The sequence below is a fragment of the Danio rerio genome, chromosome 18, assembly GCF_052040795.2.
Source record: "Danio rerio strain M-AB ecotype USA chromosome 18, GRCz13ab, whole genome shotgun sequence".
Taxonomy (NCBI): domain Eukaryota; kingdom Metazoa; phylum Chordata; class Actinopteri; order Cypriniformes; family Danionidae; genus Danio; species Danio rerio.
The window spans coordinates 38,843,796-38,865,011 of NC_141038.1; the positions used below are offsets into that span (position 1 = coordinate 38,843,796).

General features: G+C 37.2%; 2 protein-coding genes across 19 annotated transcripts in view; one reads left to right on the top strand and one right to left on the bottom strand.

Moving 5' to 3' along the window:
- rasgrp4 (RAS guanyl releasing protein 4) overlaps positions 1-8,581 on the top strand; it is a 59,629-nt gene extending 51,048 nt beyond the window's left edge. For 4 of the 17 annotated variants that reach the window (XM_087292127.1, XM_087292122.1, XM_087292123.1 and 1 more), the window contains 5 exons: positions 311-461; positions 827-863; positions 959-1,111; positions 7,205-7,413; positions 7,561-8,581. In XM_087292127.1, coding sequence (XP_087148253.1) covers positions 311-461; positions 827-863; positions 959-1,111; positions 7,205-7,413; positions 7,561-7,671 — 661 coding nt within the window. In that variant the 3' untranslated portion in view covers positions 7,672-8,581. 17 annotated transcript variants of the gene reach the window in all.
- The window catches only part of hnrnpul1 (heterogeneous nuclear ribonucleoprotein U-like 1), a 90,062-nt gene that overhangs the window by 48,824 nt on the left and 20,022 nt on the right, over positions 1-21,216 (bottom strand). Inside the window, 4 exon segments of one of the 2 annotated variants that reach the window (NM_213271.1) lie at positions 13,498-14,377; positions 16,534-16,710; positions 19,298-19,446; positions 19,535-19,792. The exons of the other annotated variant lie outside the window; for it this stretch is intronic. Coding sequence (NP_998436.1) covers positions 14,261-14,377; positions 16,534-16,710; positions 19,298-19,446; positions 19,535-19,792 — 701 coding nt within the window. The 3' untranslated portion in view covers positions 13,498-14,260. 2 annotated transcript variants of the gene reach the window in all.

A 21,216-nucleotide genomic window follows, 5' to 3' on the forward strand; every position in this document is an offset into this window, starting at 1 on the left:
TTGTGTGTAAAAGAAGTTCAAGCATTTTAAATTGGTGTTAACTGGATGCATTTTGTGTCAAAGCAGCAGGAAATGTGTTAATTGTATAGCCCACGAAGACTGATGTTGTGCTAACCGTGTTAAGAGTTTAGGAAACTTGTTAAATGTATTGAAAAAAGTGTCATAGCCATTGTAAAAATCTGTAAATAAACATACTGAAATAAAAGTCTCAGCAACTTCCAGTTCACGCAACCTTTAAGATGTAAAAATTGGATTTTCTCCAGGACTGAAAGAATCCAGGTCTTATGTTGCTTTGCTCTGTGTTTTCCAGAGAAGGAGAGATCAGCCGAGAGGAAATCACGTCATATTTCATGCGTGGGATGTCAGTGTGCGCCAAACTCGGCTTTAACCTCCACAACCTTCACAACTTTCACGAGACTACGTACAAAAGGCCCACATTCTGCGACACCTGTGGAGGATTTGTACGTATTTAAACCAACACTACACTTTTCTTAAGCCTTTTTCACAAGTCGCCTAGAGTTAAACAATTGACTTGAAACATTTTTGAATCCATTCAGCCGATTTCTTGTTCTGGCAGAGTCACTTTTAGCTTAGCTTAGCATAATTAATTGAATCTGATTAGACCATTAGCATTTCAATCAAAAGAAAATTTATAATATTCTCAATTAAAAGTATATATATTTCTTTTTTAAAAACTGTTTAACTCTAGGAGACTTGTAAAAAACTTTTTAAAAGTATTATGTTCTTTTAAACTTATAGCCAATATATTTTAGCAGATTTGACTAAATGTAACATCTAACTTTTCCCCCCTCTGCTTTTCCATTAGTTATGGGGAGTCATAAAACAAGGCTATCACTGCAAAGGTTACAATATCTCAATCAATCAGTCTTAATACTGTATATAATTACACCTCAGCACCACAATAACTTTGCTGCTTCTTTCTGGCTCTCTCTTTCAGACTGCGGAGTGAACTGTCATAAGCACTGTAAGGATGTGGTAGGAATGGAGTGTCTGAAGAGGCTTCAGGTCAACAGTAGCTCTTGTCCCTGTACACCAGGACCAGTTTCAGGCCTTCACACTAAAGGCAACAGCTGGAGTGAGTTTTCTCAATGTATGTGAGCTGCTCATTAATGCTAAATAGATCAATATCCTTCAGTGATCATTATAATATTATATACTTATATAGCTCTAAAAAAAATTGCTCTTCGAGATATGAGGAACTTTTTACAGTATTTATTTTTTTGTCTTATTTCTTTTAGTTTGGCAGGAATACAAACATTTACATTTGAAAATTATTAGTGGTAATATTATTAGCTCCCTTAAGAGTTTATGACTACAGAATAAAGCTCTGTTATCCAACGACTTTCCTAATTAACATAAGCTGTGTCCCAAATCGCATACTTATGCACTATTCTACGCCATCTTGTAGTATAAATAGTGTAAGTAGTGTGTTCACACTGAAAACTCTAAACATAGTAAGTGCACTTTAAATACCCGGATGATGCACTCATTCAGCCGCTAAAATGAAGTGTGTAATGATGGACACTTCACGCACTCAACGACCACAGGTTTGCTCACGTAGCGGAAGGGGCGGAGCTATCGGGTGCACATGCTTCATAACTTTATTTATTTTGGATGGTGAAAGCAAAATTCTCCTACAAGAGTGATTATAGCGCCTCCCGATGGTAAATGCGGTTATACTCACGGCAGGTATTATTTGATAATTCTGGTGTTTATTTCACTGATTTGGCAATCGTCAAACGTCATCAGGGAAACGGTTTGAATTTCCGCTTAGTGTAAATTATTAGTGTGCCATTTGGGACGACACTATATACATATACTATACTGTTGAGTGTGTAAGTGCATAAGTACATAGTGCATGAGTGCATAGTGTATAGTGTGCCATTTGGGATGCAGCTATAGTTAAAGATGCAGTAGTTGATTGTCTATTTTTTTTGTCACAACATTTTTTTGTTGTGCTGGTTGAAAGTGTCTTTACATTACAATAGTAATTATTAAAGTAAATGATCTAAATGTATTTATATATATTTTTTTAGGCATAAGAAAATTTGTCAGGCCTACAATTCCCATAATTGTGATTAATAGCCCAAACTGTCTGTCAAAAAATGTAGATTTGTACATTTGTGCATCTATTCACGCAGATCCACCGTTTGCTTTTGCATGCGCTCTGCTTTCATGACATGTGCACACTAGAGAGAGAGTGACAGTAGTAAAATCAAATGCTGAATCAAAACGTTTTAAAATTCCGAATCAATATTGGAGTTAGTTTTGCATGCTGGAGGATTGATAACACTACGGCTGAAGTATTTCTGTTAGACAGGTAATGTTACGTTTAAAACTATTTTAGTCATGCGGAGCTGATGTTGATTGTGTTTTTATGAATAAGTTCTATGCACTGAAGTGTTGTTCAGCCACTGAAATCTCCCGCTGAAATATTGATGTGACTATTTTCAGGTTCATAAGGTCATGTTACAGCATCGATAATGTCGATTTGTATTTAGTTTAACAACAAAACATCAGTAAAAAGCGCTATTCCACTTAGCCTGCTTTACTGAGGTCAAGTTGCTTTTATATTTACATTGGTTCATTTTTGAGCAATGACAATCAGTGACACGCTCCCTATATTGTTTTGCTATTCACACTAGCAGCAACTTTGTATTGATCTGTCGCTCTGGGTGGTGACCTGCTGCAAACGGGTCTGTGTAGGTCTACAGCATGGAGAATACAACCAGCCTCTGTGTGAGCAGAGAGAATATCATGTGAGCTCAACTGTTGCTCCTATTGGCTGTCGCTCAAGAAAGTCGTTCTTCATTTTCATAAAGTTGAAAGATTCTCAACTTTGTTGCGTTGCTCGACACTCCCACTTGGTCGCCAACGGTCGCTGTCGCACGCGAATATGGAGTAGAAGTAGCTCGCTCTCCGTTGAAGTGAACGGTCGCTTTGCCACTGCGAGTCACCCGCAGTGTAAATGAGGCTTAAGTGTAATTCCTGCACCCTGCCAGCCAACCACTAAGCATACAGTAGTGGCTTTATGACAAAGCGCGCGAGAGAGTGAGACCAGCGATCCTTGCATGCATGAAATATTGCACATTATGACAAGTTTTGCTCGCCAACTACACAACTGAAAACGTGCTAGATATAATACAGCTTTTCATTCAGAATTGTAGTATTTTAAAGTACTACAAAGTTTTTAAACTGGTGATCGACATGAACTAGTGCATTGGTTCTCAAACTGCGGTACGTGTACCCCTAGTGGTACGCAGGCTTCCTTCTAGTGGTATGCGGAGGAATCGCTGAATAAAAGTAAAAAAAAAAATAATGAACACTTATAACCCTTTGATGTGCATGATAACCTCGATGTGAACAGTAAATTAATTTTAATAGGCTAAACCTTTTATTTTATTAAAATTTTTGTCATGTTTGTTATTGAAGCTAATTTCCTCCCCATATTTGTAACTGTTGGGGGCAAATCCGGTATTTTTATATTCCAATGTTGACGTATGGTTTAATCCAGTGGTCACCAAACTTGTTCCTGGAGGGACGGTGTCCTGCAGATTTTAGCTCCAACCCTAGTCAAACACACCTGAACAAGCTAATCAAGGTCTTACTAGGTATACTTGACTCATCCAGGCAGGTGTGTTGAGGCAAGTTGGAGCTAAACCCTGCAGGGACATCGGCCCTCCAGGACCGAGATTGGTGACCCCTGGTTTAATCACTTGTTTTTCTGACACACATAGCTTACTCTAACGTGTATAAGCAGATTTAATTTCTAATTTAAATATGTAAATCCAATTTATATATCTAAAATACAAGTTAATGTTTAGATTTCAAACATATACAAAGTCAAACTCAATTTCTGGAGGGCCGCAGCTCTGCACAGTTTAATTGCAACTCAAATCAAAAACACCTAATCAAACTAATTGAGTGCTTTAGGCTTGTTTGATACCTACAGGAAGATGTGTGGAAGCAGAGTCGGAACTAAACTCTGCAAGACTGCGGGCCTCCAGGAATCGAGTTTGACACCCCTGACATATAGCCTATCTTTATGAGGTCAAAGGAACATTTCCAGTTTTTGATGAATAGGCTACTTTATGATAATACGTTATATTTAAGTACAGCAGTTATCTTTTTTTCTTTTTAAGAACAGTGCTATTTTAATTAACTTTTAAAAGCACATTTTAATTTAAGCGTTGAGGTTTTATTTATTTTTTGTTATTTTTTTTATAAGCACAGTACAGTGTATATGTTCAAACTATTTATAATGTTTAAAGTGTCTGACAATAATAAATATTCATAAAAATAGGAACTAATCTACCATATTTTTGAAGTGCAGTGCTGTAGCTGCGTAATTAGGTAATCTACACTACTGTATTTCAGTGGTACTTTTAGAGAATTTTTTTTGAGGTGGTACTTGGTGAAAAAAGTTTGAGAACCACTGATCTAGTGATCTAGTGTCATCTTTAAGGTGCACATTTGTGATTTCAGGAGGTGTGGCTTTGGAAGGCAGGAGAGCGACTGTGATTCAAAGAAATTATGCTAATGGATAGCATTTTGATTCCTACTGCACCTTTAAGCCTTTAATTTGCATTTTAAACTGAATACTACCTATCAAGATAACTAGTAAGTTTAAATATAAAGACAGAAGAAATTTGTTAAACAAAAATGTGTTGAAAAAAAAGCATATCTACATTATACTTGAGAAATATTTTTTAAAAAGAATAACACTTTTTACAGAAGGGCTAATAATTTTGCCTTTAACTTTTTATGCCAGTTTGGGAAACTCTTGCAGAATATGTGTTGTTTTACACAAACACACACACACGCACGCACGCACACACACACACACACACAAAGTTGAAGTCAGAATTATTAGCCCCCACTCAATTATTAGCCCACTGTTAATTTTTTTTACCCAATTTCTGTTTAATGGTGAGAAGATTTTTTTTAACACATTTCTAAACATAATAGTTTTGACAACTCATTTCAAACAACTGATTTATTTCATCTTTGCCATGATGACAGTAAATAATATTTAACTAGATATTTTTAAGACACTTCTAAACAGCTTAAAGTGACAATTAAAGGTTTAACTAGGTTAAGGGTAATTAGGCAAGTCATTGTATAACAAGGGTTTGTTCTGTAGAAAAAAATAGCATATTTTTAATTGCAAAATGAGTCATCAATATTTTTAACCTTTTTTACTGGAAGACTAAAATTGATACGCCTAATTCTGGTTACTGTGAATTCAAGTTAACATTTGTTAGCACATTGTTTAGCATGACTGAAATTCAGACATTACTACGTTTGTCATGTCGTCATCATCTCATGACTTGCCTGCATCAGTTGTTTTGTGTTGTGCTTGCTATGGCCTCATGGATTCACACTTCAGAATCCCAGCATTTTGTAGATCATCTGGTGTACTGGTTTGCTAATGCTATTAATTTGGACATACTACTAATTCATAAACGGTTTATCACATATTATTTAATAGGTTTAGATGGCTCCCCAGACATTGGGATAAAGGATACAGAGAACCAAAGAACTTTAAACAATTTTAATAATGAAAATAAACAAAGAAAACAGGTGGCGACGACTCCCAAGCTGAACGCTAACAAAGGGTCCAGGCATGATCCTTTTTCATCTTCCACTGCTGTCTCTTCCTCCTTCAAGCTGCGGTCACACATGAGTTTGTGTGCGCGAAATTCTGTTGTACGGCGCTGCGAAAAGGGGCGGGATTAAACATGATTATTAGACATTAAAAAAAAAAGCAAGCGATTGCTCCATGTTCCATGAAACCCCCCATTTGGGGTACTAGTATCAATGGTATGGGACACACTGAGATACTGACCCGGTGGTCAACTGTTGGTTTGGTAAGTTATAGCTATTATCAATAGATGAACTTTAAAGGGCACTTATGTTGAAAAATCAACTTTTCAAGCTGTTTGGACAGACATATGTGTAGGTAAAGTGTGTAGACTATCATATTGAGGTGATATAAACACACCCAGTCCTTTTTTATACAATTAAACAACACAAAAACGGTGGACCAATTGGAGCGGTTTTCAAACCGACCGCACCTTGACGTAGGAGGGTGGTTTCCCTGCCCACCAAGCTAATTTGACAGCTGCGTATTAACATGTCTCCGTAGCAACGCGTATAATCATATAAACAAGACTGGACGTGCGCAAAGCAACCAGGAATAAAAGGTCTGTTCAGTTTGCTAGGAACATCAATCATCATCAAATGTGATCATGAGTGAGTTTTACAAGTTTAAAATGTTTTAAAGCAGAGCATGTTTGTAATGAATTACAGCGATTTACTTCAGATTCACTTCATCAGCACAGCTGCGTATCAGAACAATTATAAAAGAAGACGCTTCAATCCTGGTTTGTAGACATTAAATCAGGTTTATTTTGTACATTAACATAACAGATATTTATACAGCAGTGGAGATTAACCTGTATCCTGTCACATTTGCCTGCAAAAAGACTGCAGACCTAAACAAGCGCGCTGTCTGTGTGTGTCCATGAACATTGTGACGACATTGTGTGTGACTCATCGTTGCAACTCCACAACAAATGCATCAAATACTCATTGGGAAAGTTCTTACTGTAGTATTTCTCACAAATGTCTGTTGCACATATCCTCTCGTTTCCCCCTTATTTCTCATACAATTGTTATACATGCTACTTGAATTTATTTTAGAATTCCCATATTGTTTAATAATGAGCTATAGTTTGTTAAGACTGTATTCTGTTTTATTTGTACTGCAAATCTTTTGTTGTTATTGCAATAAAAAAAAAAATGATCACGCCATGTGATCGGTCACCATGACTGCAGCAACTTTGAGCCCCGAACTGTCCAGCCGTTTACAACTCCGCCCCTGCCTGTGCTCGGCTAATCACGTTAATCACCGGCTGCATCCATGCTTCATGTCGAATGCACCTAATGTTCTCGAGTCATACAAGAGATTTGGTTCAAAATGAATGAGTCGTTTAAGAACGATCCATTACTACTGGTAAAGCCCCCCAAAAGTGAGCCATACTGAATCAAATTGTTTCATACCATTGCTGTGGAAAAGTGCCTTTACTAGCTGAACACCATCACACACATTGAGGAAATGTGCATAATATGGGCACTTTAAACTGGCAGGTGATTTACTAACCGTTCTCCTGTGTTGCAGCCTTTCAATCAGGTTCCGAAGAGGAAGCGTTCGTCTTTCCAAATGGAAATGAATCTGAACACTCCAAGGGCCAAACTTCATCAGACAGCGACGCAGAAGCGGCCACACTATCCGACAGGTCAACTCAAACAGAGCCAGGAGTTTGGACACCGGTGGCCAAACGGAAAGATCGTCTTCATTCCCAGAAACAGCATCCACCTCTTGAAAAGGTATTGCCATGAAGCATTGTGTTTCTTTTTATAAGCTTTTCCACAGCGTGTTTTTAAAATACATTACATAGAAGCTAATGTAATGAGCGAGTGGGTAACCAAAACGTCTTGAGACTAACGTCACCTACCTGCCTTATATCATCCCAGAGCGCAACTCTTCCGGCAAGGGTGCGAGGTTCATCTGCCCCTAGCTCTCTCCTACAGGAGAAAATGGATGAACTGAAGCTGAACAAAGATAAACGAAAGGAACCAGACTGAAGTAGTTTTTGTGCATGTGGCCGTCTGGTTGTGTGTGTGTGTGGGGGGGGAACTGTTAAATACACTGGACAGAACACTTTGAAGAACGTGTCCTCGTCTTTCTCGCCAACTGTCTTCTTCTATTGTCTTCAACAGATTGTTCATGACGTTCATTAACTATGATGAAATTCTACCCAGAAGGGATTTTATTTAAGGAATTGCTGATGATCTGTATTTTGATGAGCCTATTGGTGGATCCGTACGGTTATAGCTCTCTATGCACCAGCGTAAACTGCCAGCGAGGACCACATCATTGGACCTCCAGTACTCAAAGTTGGACTGCTACATCAGCCATCTCACTACCGGTAGTCTTTATTCGAGACCACATGGGTTTCTGTCATGAAGAGTGAGGTTTGAGCAGAGTATGAAACTGTATTGTCTTAATGTTCACACTGGAAAACTTAAACTGTGATCAACTGTATTGAACTTGAAGAGTAAGAATGTACCTCCTCTGTAAAGGGATGCCATTTCGGTGCTGATATAATACCCAGAATTCATCACTGTGCCTTATGTAATGAACAATTCATCGAGTAGCAGACAAAGGGTATTGTATCACTGTTTTATGCCAGACAATAGTCCCGTCTCGGTTCAAAATGATCACAATCGGCTTCATTAGTGCTCCGGCGTATTAAAGTATGAGCATTAATGAAAAGCAGCGGGAGCGTGACATTAAGGGTCATCTCTGATGAACACTGGACCTATTTTCAATTGTTTTTCTAATGTGTTTTCTGTTAGCTCTTTTGTCATCTCCAACTTGAATGTCTGTTTTACTAAATCATGAATTTAGGTTATAGATTTTTATTTATTGAGGAATGATAAATCCATGATAAAGCACTCTTGGTGTGATTAAAATATGAATGTGAAAGAAAAAGTCGACGTGTTTATTATTGACAAAATCCAGGTTCATTAAAGGAGTCTCATTATGCTTTTTACACATTAATGTTGCTTTCTGAGCATGAAAAGGTTTTCTTCCATGAACGCATCACAATATCTTAAAGGGCACCTATGGTGAAAAATCTACTTTTCAAGCTTTTTGGACAAACATATGTGTATATATAGTGTATAAACCATCCTATTGGGGTGATATAAACACACCCAGTCCTTTTTTTTCAATTTAACATCATAAAAACGGTGGACCAATTAGAGAAGTTTTCAGACCGACCGCAACTTTACGTAGGAGTGCGGTCCCCCCGCCCACCGAATTGATTGACAGCTGCGCGCATTAACATGTTCCGTTAGTCATGTGTATATGTCAACAAGACCAGGCAGACATACGCAAAGCAACCAGGAATAAAAAGTCTGTTCTGTTCGCTAGGATCAGCAATCATCATCAAATGTGATTAAGAGTAAGTTTCACATGTTTAAAGTGTTTTAAAACAGTGCACGCGTGTAATTAATTACAGCGATTTACTTCAGCTTTACTTCATAAGCACAGCCACGTGTCAGAACAATTATAAAAGAAGACGCTTCAATCCCGGTTTGTGGAAGTTAAATCAGGTTTATTTTGTACATTAACATCACAGATATCCACACAACACTGGAGGTTAGCCTGTATCCTGTCACATTTGAGTGCAAAAACAGTGCTAAGCTAAGCGCTCGCTCTGTCTGCCTGCCTGTGTGTGTGTGTGTGTCAGCTGCGGTGTGCCTGTGTATATCTGTGTGTGTGTGTATGTATGCGCACGCGCTTGGTAACGATATTGTGTGTGACTCAATGCAACTTCACAATACTGATTAGTAAAGATTAGTTCTTACTGTAGTATTTCTCACAAACGCTATGTGAGACCTTCCTTTAAGTCTGTGTGTTGTCTGAAGCAGCCGAGGGAGGAGATTAAAGCACGCGGGAAGGCAAGTAGAAACAGTAGGCGGGCAGAAGTCACCTTAAAGGCGCAGTAAGACAAAACCACCCCCTCGTGGAAATCAGTAAAAAAAAGCATCTTGTAAAAGGTATAATGAAAAATCTGATGGGTATTTTGAGCTGAAACTTTATATACACATACTAGAGACGCAAAAGACTTATATTAAATCTGAAAAAAGGGGTAACCTAGGTGCCCTTTAAATACAAGGTATGTGCTATATGCACAGCTAGTGTTTTTCAGCCAATGATGAACTTTTGGTGAATGTTTTGTGTGACAATTTTCAATTTTATAAGGTTCCTTTTACAGCATCGATGTTGTAATGTCATTCAAATACAATCAGTTAAATAGACTTGAGCATCCATGTGGTTGTTAAAGTGTAAAATAAGACGAAAAACTGTTTAAACGCAGGCGTCGTCATTGGCAGCAGAAATCAGATCTTAAACGCTGTGATTTTGGATGGTATGACAATTAACCGAAAGCCCTGGGGCTGGCTGACTGAAAAGTCTGTGTGCACACAATATGAATGGGTAATATTTTATCATTTGCAATATTCTGATAAAAATTATGAAAATAATGTTATAAGCTACAATTGGACTGTGAACACTCTGATTTATACTTCTGCTCAAGCGCACGCGCATGTTATGGTGCAGCCTACGCTTGGACGCATAGCCCCTGCTGTGGCCGTCGCTGATGTGCACCTCTAAAAAAAATGTAACTACACGTTGCAACGACTCATAGTGCAAGCTCTGTTATTGGTCAGCTTAGTAGTGCTGACGAGTGTGGGCAGGACCGAGAGCCACGCATGCCAGATAGAACAATTGTTTACAAGTGTGGAGTGCCGTGAAGGAGCTCCAGATGGCAAATTTTGCTTTATGTTAACCTTATGATTAAAGTTGTTGCTAGTCCGCCAGTTCCTGCCTTAAAATGAGCCACATGTACATTAAGAAAGAGTTCAGGAAAAAACAAACCAGCGAAGACCAACTGCCCGCTAGCGTTTCGGAAGTGTTATTGCAGAACAACAGAAACAGAGCGCAGAAGTATGAATGCACAGCTACGCGCGTTGCATGTGCTGTGGGTCACGCCGATCACTTGACGCAGAAGTATAAACCAGGCATCTAAGAGGCGGTCAACCACCTGGTCTAATCCATTCTTATGTTTCAGAGAAAGATATATTTAACCCTCAGGGTTTCCTCTAGGATTTTTTCCAGCTGTGGCAAGTCGAGATCTCATTTATGTAATACAAGCATGGAAATCTCTTTGCTTGCGTGCTGATTTCTTCTGTTCGTGCACAAAACTTGTTGCACGCCTTCAAATATATGCCGCTCAAGTGCAGATTTTCTTCTCAAATAAACACTGCTTTAGTGCGATTAGTGTGTTTATACCCAACATTTATTAGATTTGCTCGGAATATTTATGAATTACTCCAATAGACAGAGCGGCATTAATGTGTCCTGAAGTAAAGTGAAATGGCTATAACCATTTGCGAGATAAAGTCATTGTACACAAAACAACAGACCTTTATCTATAAAGTAGAATTACGGAAACTGTGTTCATCTTAACTGAAAGCTGTCATGTTTGCTATCCTTACGCATCACGCACCTGACAGTCAGTCAGTCAGCATATCACCTTGATCATTGGTTAAACAAATAACGCACAGCACTATGATTACAGAAAAGTTTGCTCTGTTATAATTCACTTGCCTTGTAATATGTTTTAGTGTGATTATAACCCGCTATTTAAGAAAAAACGTCTGAATGTTTTGAATGAGAAGCTGTAATGTACCCACAGCATAATGAATTTTGGTGTGGCGCTCGCCCATGGAAGAATGGATATAGTGGAATCAATGACCCTTGTGCACCATTCAAATTTACTACCCTTTGGTTTTGCTATAGATGAAAACATACACTGAATAAACTGCTGTAAAAATGCATCAGATTAGTATATATATATATATATTTTTTTTTTATTTATTTATTTATTTTTTTATTGCATAAATCTGTTATTTAACCTCAGTCCTGATCAAAACTACTAAATGTTTTACAAAATGACAGAATTTTAACTTTTAACTGCCAAATTCACAAATGAGGTCACTGATTTGGAAAAAAAAAGACGTATTTTCAATATAAAAAGTAATTGTGGACTGGACTTTTTTTTACCTTTTATCACAGTCTTGGACATGTGAACGATTAGTTAAAGCATTGGCTTTGATGCATTGTTACATTTTCATGTACTGATTTACTGGTGGTGGCTGTTTTTACCACACTGACTTCCATTAGAACCACATTTGATGGTGCATAAATACACAGTCTTTGTTTTTGTTTACTACATGTAGTTCTGAGAGCTGAGCTGCATATTTTGATTTTCTCAGACACATTAAGGCAAGTGTTTACAGGTCACTTTCACACTCCTACACACTTACAGACAAACATACACTCATTTTAATTTGCTGTTGTACCTCATATAAAATCCAGAAGCTTTTTTGCACAGGCCTAATCTAAAGGTTAATGGTGTCAACTGACAATCAACAGTAAAAATTACACATTTTACCTCTTCACAACAAGGAAAAAAACCAACAATCAAAAATGCATGATTATAAGTTGTCATGGTTTTGAAATAAAAAATGTGGTTATAACGGAAGTCAATGGGGCAACAACAGTCAATGGGGTAAACATTGCGAGGCTGAGTGTCTCTCCAGTTACTTGATTTTGTTGCCTTGTATTTGTACATGTGTAATGACAATAAACTTGAATCAAATATAATCTAACAGCCACCAACTGTAACTTAGTGAGAAAAATATGAAAAATCTATCAAAAACAATGCATCAAAGGCAATCAAATGTCCAAGACTATGATAAAAGGAAAATAAATCCAGTCCACAATTACTTTATATTAAAATGATGTCATTTTGTTTTTTTTCATCAAATCAGTGACATCATTTATGAATTTGGCAATTAAAGAGTTAAAATCTTATAATTTTCTAAGCAATTTAACAGTTTTGATCAAGATTGAGGTTGATTAAAAGATTTTTGCAAAAAAGTGAGAAAAATATTGATCTGATGCATTTGTACAGCAGTTTTTATTTGCCCAGAGTGTATCATTAAGCATTGTTAAGCATTTTCTTAAAATGTGTGTCAAAATAAGAATTCAATCATTCAGCTAGCTGAAACACAGACAAAGTTACAACACAGACAAATCAACACTCAAAACCACCCCAGGCCGGCAGATAGCTCTCTGCAACTCTAACATGGTCGCCCACTGAAGCTAAGCAGGGCTGTGCCTGGTCAGTACCTGGATGGGAGACCACATGGGAAAGCTTGGTTGCTGCCTGAAGTGGTGTTAGTGAGGCCAGCAGGGGGAGCCCAACCTGTGATCTGTGTGGGTCCTAATGCCCCAGTATAGTGACAGGGACTTTATAATGCTCAGTGAGCGCCTTCTTTCGGATGAGACATTAAACTGAGGTCCTGGCATCCTGGCTAAATTTGCCCACTGGCCTCTGTCCATCTTGGCCTCCTAACCATTCCCATATCATAATTGGCTTCATCACTCCCACCAATCAGCTGGTGTGTGGTGTGCTGTCTGGCGCAAAATGGCTGCAGTCGTATCATCCAGGTGAATGCTTCACACTAGTGGTGGATAAGGAGATTACCCCTATGTGTAAAGCGCTTTGAGTGCCCAGAAAAGTGCTATATAAGGAATTATTATTATTATGAAAACATCCCCAACAGCACATAAGAGTTACCCAGTCCTCCACATAACACTGATAGCCTAAACCATGCTGCTCAAATATAGATCCAAGGGGAAGCATCAACAGTGAGAATGACATGGCTGCTAGAATAGAGCCTTGGGGCACTGCAACGGTCAACGCTTAAGAGGAGGAGTGAAAATTTGTAACACCACCATGTGTGAATATTAAATCATCATCAGAGTCGAAGTAGTGTTTTAAGATTTAATTCTCAAAGCAAAAATTAATTGGACAGGTCAGAACAGTAAAAACATCCAGCACAAACTAAACATTTTAGAAACGAATGCAATACTTTCTCCGCCAGTATAATCATCAATGCTCTTAAAATCAGCTAGGATTTTATAGAAATCAAGAAGAATAAAACTTTTTGTCCTCAAAACAAAACTCTTCTTAGTTTGTGTTTTTGAAGGCAATGAGTATATCAAACACTGAACAACTACAATTGAAACCAAAAAACATGCTTTTTACGGTCACATGTTAAATTGTGGGAAATGAAGACATCATTTTTATGATATGGAAAGCATCTACTTTCCAAATTAAACACATTTCAGGCAAATCAGAAATTGTTTTTGGCAAAACAATCAGTGTTGAGGAAACACCTCAGTTACTACACCTGCAGGTGATTTGTGGTACTACAACTAGAATATCTCCATATAATAGCTTTAAATTACACTTGAAAAGTCTATTAAACCTTAATTTGACCTTAATTTGATACTAATAATATCTAGTTTGATCATATCAGCAATGTCCATATTGAGTTATTTAGCTTAAAACAATCACAGCTTAATCAGTTACCAGCCAGTGTTTAACTGGATTTGGGAAAAGAGTGTGTAAATGTTTAACAATATGCGTGTATGAAATGGTGGACGTTAAATGGAAGGATGCGTTTCATGTAAGGCAAGGTCTGTATGTGTGTAATTACGGAGGTAATGATGTCAGATTGTTGTTCTGGTTCACTGTGAGCCGTATGAACTCTGGCTGCCCTGCTGTCCTGAGTAGTTCCCGTACTGACCGTAGTACTGGTTCCACTGGCTCTGATTCTGGTAATACTCCTGCCATTGCTGCGCATACTGCAGAAAAAAAGACAAAGCTTCATGAAACAACTACTTTTCAAAAACATTTTTGGCCAACAGGTGAGATATCCGAGAAAGTCAGACAAAATAGGACTGCAGGATGCATTACAGAGGTATATTCACCACATAATAGGCAACCGATTAGAAAATAACTAAATCAAAATTGAGGCTATCTTAGCCTAGCCGCCTCATACGCTAACCATTCAACAGTTTAGTTCATGCACAGCAGGAGAGGTGAAATTTTAAAATAATCAAATAATAACTAATAGACCGTGATTTTTCTATTTTAGCCAAAAAGCCTGATAGATTAATTGTTGTGCGATGAAATATAGCTTTACTAGCTGACAAGGAAACACGCATGGACAGTGTATCTACATAATTCATTCATAGAAAGAACAGCCAAAAAGGGGGAAATTGATAGATTTGTGTCGAATATTAGCATCATTTACCCATAACAAAGTACACCTATCACCGTCTGTACGTATGTTTGTGCTCTTTATACCGTTTCTAATATAATTTGCAGTTAAGTGGAAGAAATAAATCAATTGGAATGCAAATTAAAGTATGAATAGCAGAAGTGAACAAATAGATTTCCCTTACCAGCAAATATTAATTCGACACTAAATATAAAAGCAGACACAAACCCGCTATAACGTCGTCATCAATAACTAGGTCTCAAAAAGACTGCCGAAAACATGAGTGAATTGTAGCTCTGACATGGACATCAAGGCTTATAAATTACTTAAAAACAGCTGCAAATGAAGTATATTGATCACAAGTGCTCAGATTGGGATCATAGCTCTGTTTTGTACTGTTCATATGTACTATTAAATATTCGTAGCTTGAAACAGATGTAAATATGATTGCTATTAGCATTACTACAATGGCGAAGGTTTAAACAGAACAGTGCTTATAATATCGAGCAAAAAAACTAGAAAAAGACAGCTGTGAAACATAACCTGCTTTGTATTTTTGTAGGAAACACAGTTTAGATTTGTTTAGGGTAAGTGGAGTGTGAGTTATTGCCCCAAAATACAGAGAACCACTTGAAGAGAGAACAGTACCGATAAGTGGTATCATTAAAAGTAGTAATACCGTAAAAACCTTAATAATACCCATCCCTAAACCTAAGTGACATGACACATTTAAAACCTTCCTACTGCAGAAAGAAAAGAACTGAGTTTGTAATACTGGAGACATAAAAGTTCAAGACACCCTGGAGTACTTTTTGAAATGTTAACAGATGTGTGTGTTGAGCATCAGTTTGGACAATGTTAGCACCTGTCAGCTTTAATTGTGAGGAAAATGGTGAATTTTTTTCCTTATGCTGTCAGAGCTGATACAGCAAATCTGTTAGTTTGCAGCTAGAATTTTTGCCAGGAGAGCTGTACATAAATACGAGAATGGCAGACTTGTCTTTTATCAGTTGAGTTTGTTTTTAATCAGACACATCGCCTGTATCCATGCTGCTGTGTTCCCATACGTTTGAAATTCTCCAGATTACTGGCAGGGCTAATGGTTGAAATAGACAGGGTAAGAGACGTGCTGCACTGCTATTCACTGTCTCTGCAATTAGACTTGGAAATTCAGAAGAAGAGAAGCCCTCCTCGTTTATAGTGTTTATATAAACATGATTATCTTTATAATGATTTAACAGATTGTGTTTATGTGTATATAAAATTATGAATAACATATGTAGCAGGACATTAAATTACTGTTTATTTCTTTGTATTTTAACTTTGTAAGCTATAAATTATGGGTCTCCTCACAGTTTGTGTCTCATTATGTAAGCCAAATGACAGTTGTTCACTCCCTTCTTTTCGCCCACACTCCTCCCTCTGCTCGCAACACTCCATGCCCATTTTGAAGCATTTTTTTAAAGAATTCTGAGGTAGACTTGAAGCCTAAGAGGGGGGGTTCATGACCCTTAAAGCCAGTTCCTTTGACACCAGCTACCACACAAGAGTCCAGTAAGTGATACAACATTTTCAGTTGTAATTTCAACTGCCAATTTTAAATGTGTGTGTACAAAGACGTCTTTTCTGCCGCTACCAGTTAACTGATGCATTTTTTGTAACAAATCACCTAAATGTAATTTGTTTGCCATTACTTTTAGTATTCTTCAAAATCAGAAAGGATTCACAGTAACTGACCTGTTGATACTGCTGATTATAGTTCTGCTGGTTGTAGGATTGTCCAGATCCTTGATTGTCCTGATACCCTTGCCCATATCCTGGGTACTGATTATAGTTGCCATAGTTGTAGCCTTGGTTGTAATTTCCTTGGCCATAGCTGCTCTGGTTGCCCTGGTTGTAGCCTTGATTATAACCCTGAGGATGATGATATGTGGAAACAAAAACACAGACAAATATAAAATAAAACAGAATGCAAAGAAAAAAGGGCTATGTCAGAAAGCTTAGTGGGCTGACTTGTTGCCTCGCTGCACTGTCAGGAAGTGACTCTAGAGCAGGGGTCACCAATCTCGTTCCTGGAGGTCCAGTGCCCTGCTGGGTTTAGCTCCAACTTGCCTCAACACACCTGCCTGGGTGTTTTAAGTATAGCAAGTAAGACCTTGATTAGCTTGTTCAGGTGTGTTTGACTAGGGTTGGAGCTAAAATCTGCAGGACATCGGCCCTCCAGGAACAAGTTTGGAGATTCCTGCTCTAGAGGCAGCGTTTATGAAAACACCTCCATGGTTTCCACTACATTCATGCTTCCATGGCGGGGCGCCTTGCCAAAATTGATCCCACCACGGCAACATTACAGCTTTTCATCCAAAACATTCAGCTGTGTTTTTATAATAGCGAGTGATAATCGCAATAAAATGTATTAAAAGGTAACTTTTCTGTAACCGTAGAAGTGTTGTGCACTATTTATTTAACCCTTTAAGGTTACGTGCTGACTGAGTGACTGGCTGACTGACAGGTGCTTGATGCGTGAGGCCATTTCACATTACTTTAGCACGCATTAATGCCGCTCTGTAGGTTTATTGTAGACATTCGTAAATATTCCTAGCAAATCTAATAAATGTATATATACTTGTTACATAAACGCACTAAATTGCACTTCAGCAGTGTTTATTTGAGAGCGTACAAGAAGATCTGCGCTTGAGCAGCACATATTTGAGGAGGCATGCAAGAAGTTGAGCACGAACAGAGGAAATCAGCACGCAAAGAGATTTGCATGCTCGTAGATTATTACATAAATGCGATCTAATTCTGCGCACACGACATTTGTCTTTGAAATAACGCCACAGGTAGTTGGTAGATCTGTGTAAAAAAGGCCTGCCGCCACAGTTGGAAAAAATCCTAGAGGAAACACTGAACTCATAATATGGATTTCAGACAGACTTCTGGAGGCAGCATAATTATTTAATCCCATACAACAAAAAAAGTTTTGTTGATATTACATGGATATTTGTTTACTACAACAGTAACTAGAAGTGCCTAGAAATGCCATCAAAATATCCAAAACATGCATTTAAATACAAAGTGAAACCCAAGCATCACTTCAACATGCCATGTTTTTTTTTTTCTTTTAGCTCAAATGTGAGAAATAGAACACAAATAGTGAAGAATATTTACATGCTGCCTTCAAAATTCGATCAAAAGAAGACCGGAAATGAAACCGAGTTTGGATTCAGATGTGCCTTGACGTCTTCCTATTATGGCTGCATGATACTGGAAAATCTAACATTGCAATATATAATTTGATTTAAATACATATTTAGCAGATAACTTGAAAATGTTTATTTAAAGAAAATTTCTAAATACATAAAATACAGTGGTTCCTCACTATGAGGTGGTTCACTTTTCGCGGCCTCGTAGTTTTGTGGATTTTTTTTCGCGCAAATTGACATGCTTTTCTTTTTTCAGCGCATTTTGTTCTGCGTTCTGATTGACTGTAGACCATTGTCAATCAATCTCCTCTGTGCCGTGTCTCGTATAGTACATAATGCATTTAGCTTGCCAAATTTACATTAATCTTCGATCGCTAGCAGTATGACTTTGAAGTGCTGTACTGTATGTTTGCAAGTTTTCGCCCCACAATGTTGACAAAACATTCTGCACTGTCAAAGGCACCTGCAGTCGCACCCACTAGGCAGAGAAAGATGCTAACCATCGCACAACAAGTTAAACTTCTGGACATGCTACAGGAAGGTAAAAGTTATTTGGCTGTAGGGCACCATTACAGAATAAATAAGTGAAGATCAACCATTTTTGATATTAGGTTTTATTCCATCATACTGGACTTATTTCTCTATGAACGCTTGAACTTTGAGACTGTTTAAAGAATAGAGAAAAGTGTGAAAATGTTAATGGCTGTCTAAGAAAAGTGTATGAAGTGTGTAGTGAGGTATTTACAGCCTTAAAACATCTATGATAACTGTAAAAAAGTAAAGCTGACTACTTTGCTGATTTCACATATGTCGGATTAATTTTAAAACATAACTCCCGCGAATAACGAAGCACCACTGTATAATAAACATTCTACAAGCATGGATCAATAAAATTAAAAAAAGATTAAAAATAGAAACTCAGCATATCCTGCAATGTGAATATTGTAAATGATCACATGTGATATTGATGCTGAAGCGATATATTGTGCAGACATATTTTCTACCTTGAAATGCTGGAATACTTTTTTTAATCCAATAAAAACAAACAAATAAAACATACAAACTAAACAATTCAATAAGCAAAAACAAAAAAATATTTTTACAAAAAAACAAAACAAAATTTAACAAAAAAAAAAAACATTTTATAAATAAACAAAGAAATTAATAATAAACATATAAAAACGAATCCAAAACAAAAAAAGAAAAGATCAAACACACGTTAAAAAAATACAAACAAACATCTATGCAACTAAATATTTGTCACAAATAAAAACTGATAAGCCACATAAAGCACTCACTTGACCATATCCCTCTTTGTTATAAGAGCCATAGCGACTATTATTGTAGTTTCCTCCAGTTTGATGGCTGCTGCTGCTGCTGTATCCGTCTCGACTGTCTCTGTAATTCCCTCCCCAGCGGTTCTGACTGTAGCCATCACGATTATAACCTGACCAAAACGCAAAGCAAGAGAATGACTAATGACAGAGCAGTCAAAACTGAATCAGATTGCATGAGAGCTAATAAGTTCAACTGACCTCCTCCGCTGTAGCCTCCTCCAGATCCTCCTCTGCTCTGATGGCCTCCTCTTGATCCTCCATGACTGTCGTACCTCTGGTTGTTGTTGTTTTCACGTCTTCTGTCTCCCCAGCTGTTGAAGCGTTTTTCAGGAGGAGGTCCAGCCTTCCGACCTTCCTCATTGTAGCGTTTGATCAAGTCTCGAGCTTCGTCTCTCTGCAGCTCGATGAACATCACTTCATCCAGGAAATCTCCCGCCTCTGGCAGCACAAAGTTGGCTTTGGAGCCATGAAAAAAAAAAGCAGATCGATTCAATTTTAAACTTGACAAAATGACACTGTTCCAAAACAAATTGTTTATTCATATTAAACAGTAAACGTATAAATCGTGGAGATGCTCAACACTATTGCAAACCAAGCTCTACATCCAGAAAAAGAGTGTGATTTTTTTAAACGTGTGACTAAGATGTGCATGATAATATTAGCTTGAGAGCTAAACATGTGCATCAACACATTAAAAGTGGAATTCGGCTTTATTTAAACGTGTCCTTATTAATAAAATAATAATAACAATAATAATAAAAATGACTTAAAGGGATAGTTCACCCCAAAAATGAAAATTCTGTCATCATTTCCTTCACACCTTTCACTTGTTCCTAACCTCACTGAGTTTCTTTCTTCTAGTTAACAGAAAGAAAGATATTTTGAAGAATGTTGGGGAAAAAAATACTATTGGATTCAATATTACTTTCCAATATGGATATCCATGATTGCTGGTTTCCAACATTCCTCAGAATATTTTCTTAAGTGTTCAATAGAAGAAAATAAAAAGTTTAGAACTACCCCAAAAGTTTAGAGTGCACATAAATGGTGAAGATAATAAAATTTTTGGTTGAACTATGCCTTTAAATCTTACATTTTAACAATGATTTACATAAGACCCTCATTAAAATGACTTTTCAAATGATCTTGTCTGCCATATTTATAAAAACAAATAGGGATGCTCCGATCAGAACTTTTGGAGCAGATACTGAGTAATGATTCTTCGTAATGGTGATTGGTTGATGTAGAGTACCGATTCTGGCGACGCAGTGGCATTTGCCTCATATTCATCACAATGAGCAAAGTGAATTATTTTTTATTACGTAAAAGTCAAAGAAATTCAAGATGAAAAACAAAACACCATGACAAACAAAACTGTAGGTTGGCAACAGCCTCAAAACACATTTTACAAGTTCACACTTCAAACCACAAGGTTTTACCCACTTGTTAGCAAGAAGTTTATTTATACTGTATATATAACAAAGTTTACCAGAGCAAGAAACACAGTATAACAATATAAACACAGTATTTCTTAGTATATGTTGTCTTTTTTCTTTTCGTTTGCATAAAAGCGGTTATAATAATAATAATAATAAAACAAAAAATAAAATATTACAAGTTATAAGGTCAATTTAATATAAAAACACAAGCTAGTTTAAATTGCACTTTAAGCTGAATATAATAGTATCTTGCAAAATAACCAGTAAAATATTCTATCCTGTCATCATGCAATAAAAAAATAAACTAGCTATTAGAAATAAGCTGTTAAAAGTCTAAACATTAGAAAAAAAAAAATCACTTAAAAAATATTTGAAAATTAATTAAAACTTTTACAGTAGGACACATTTTTTTGCCTCCAACTGTGTATAAAAACCACTTTC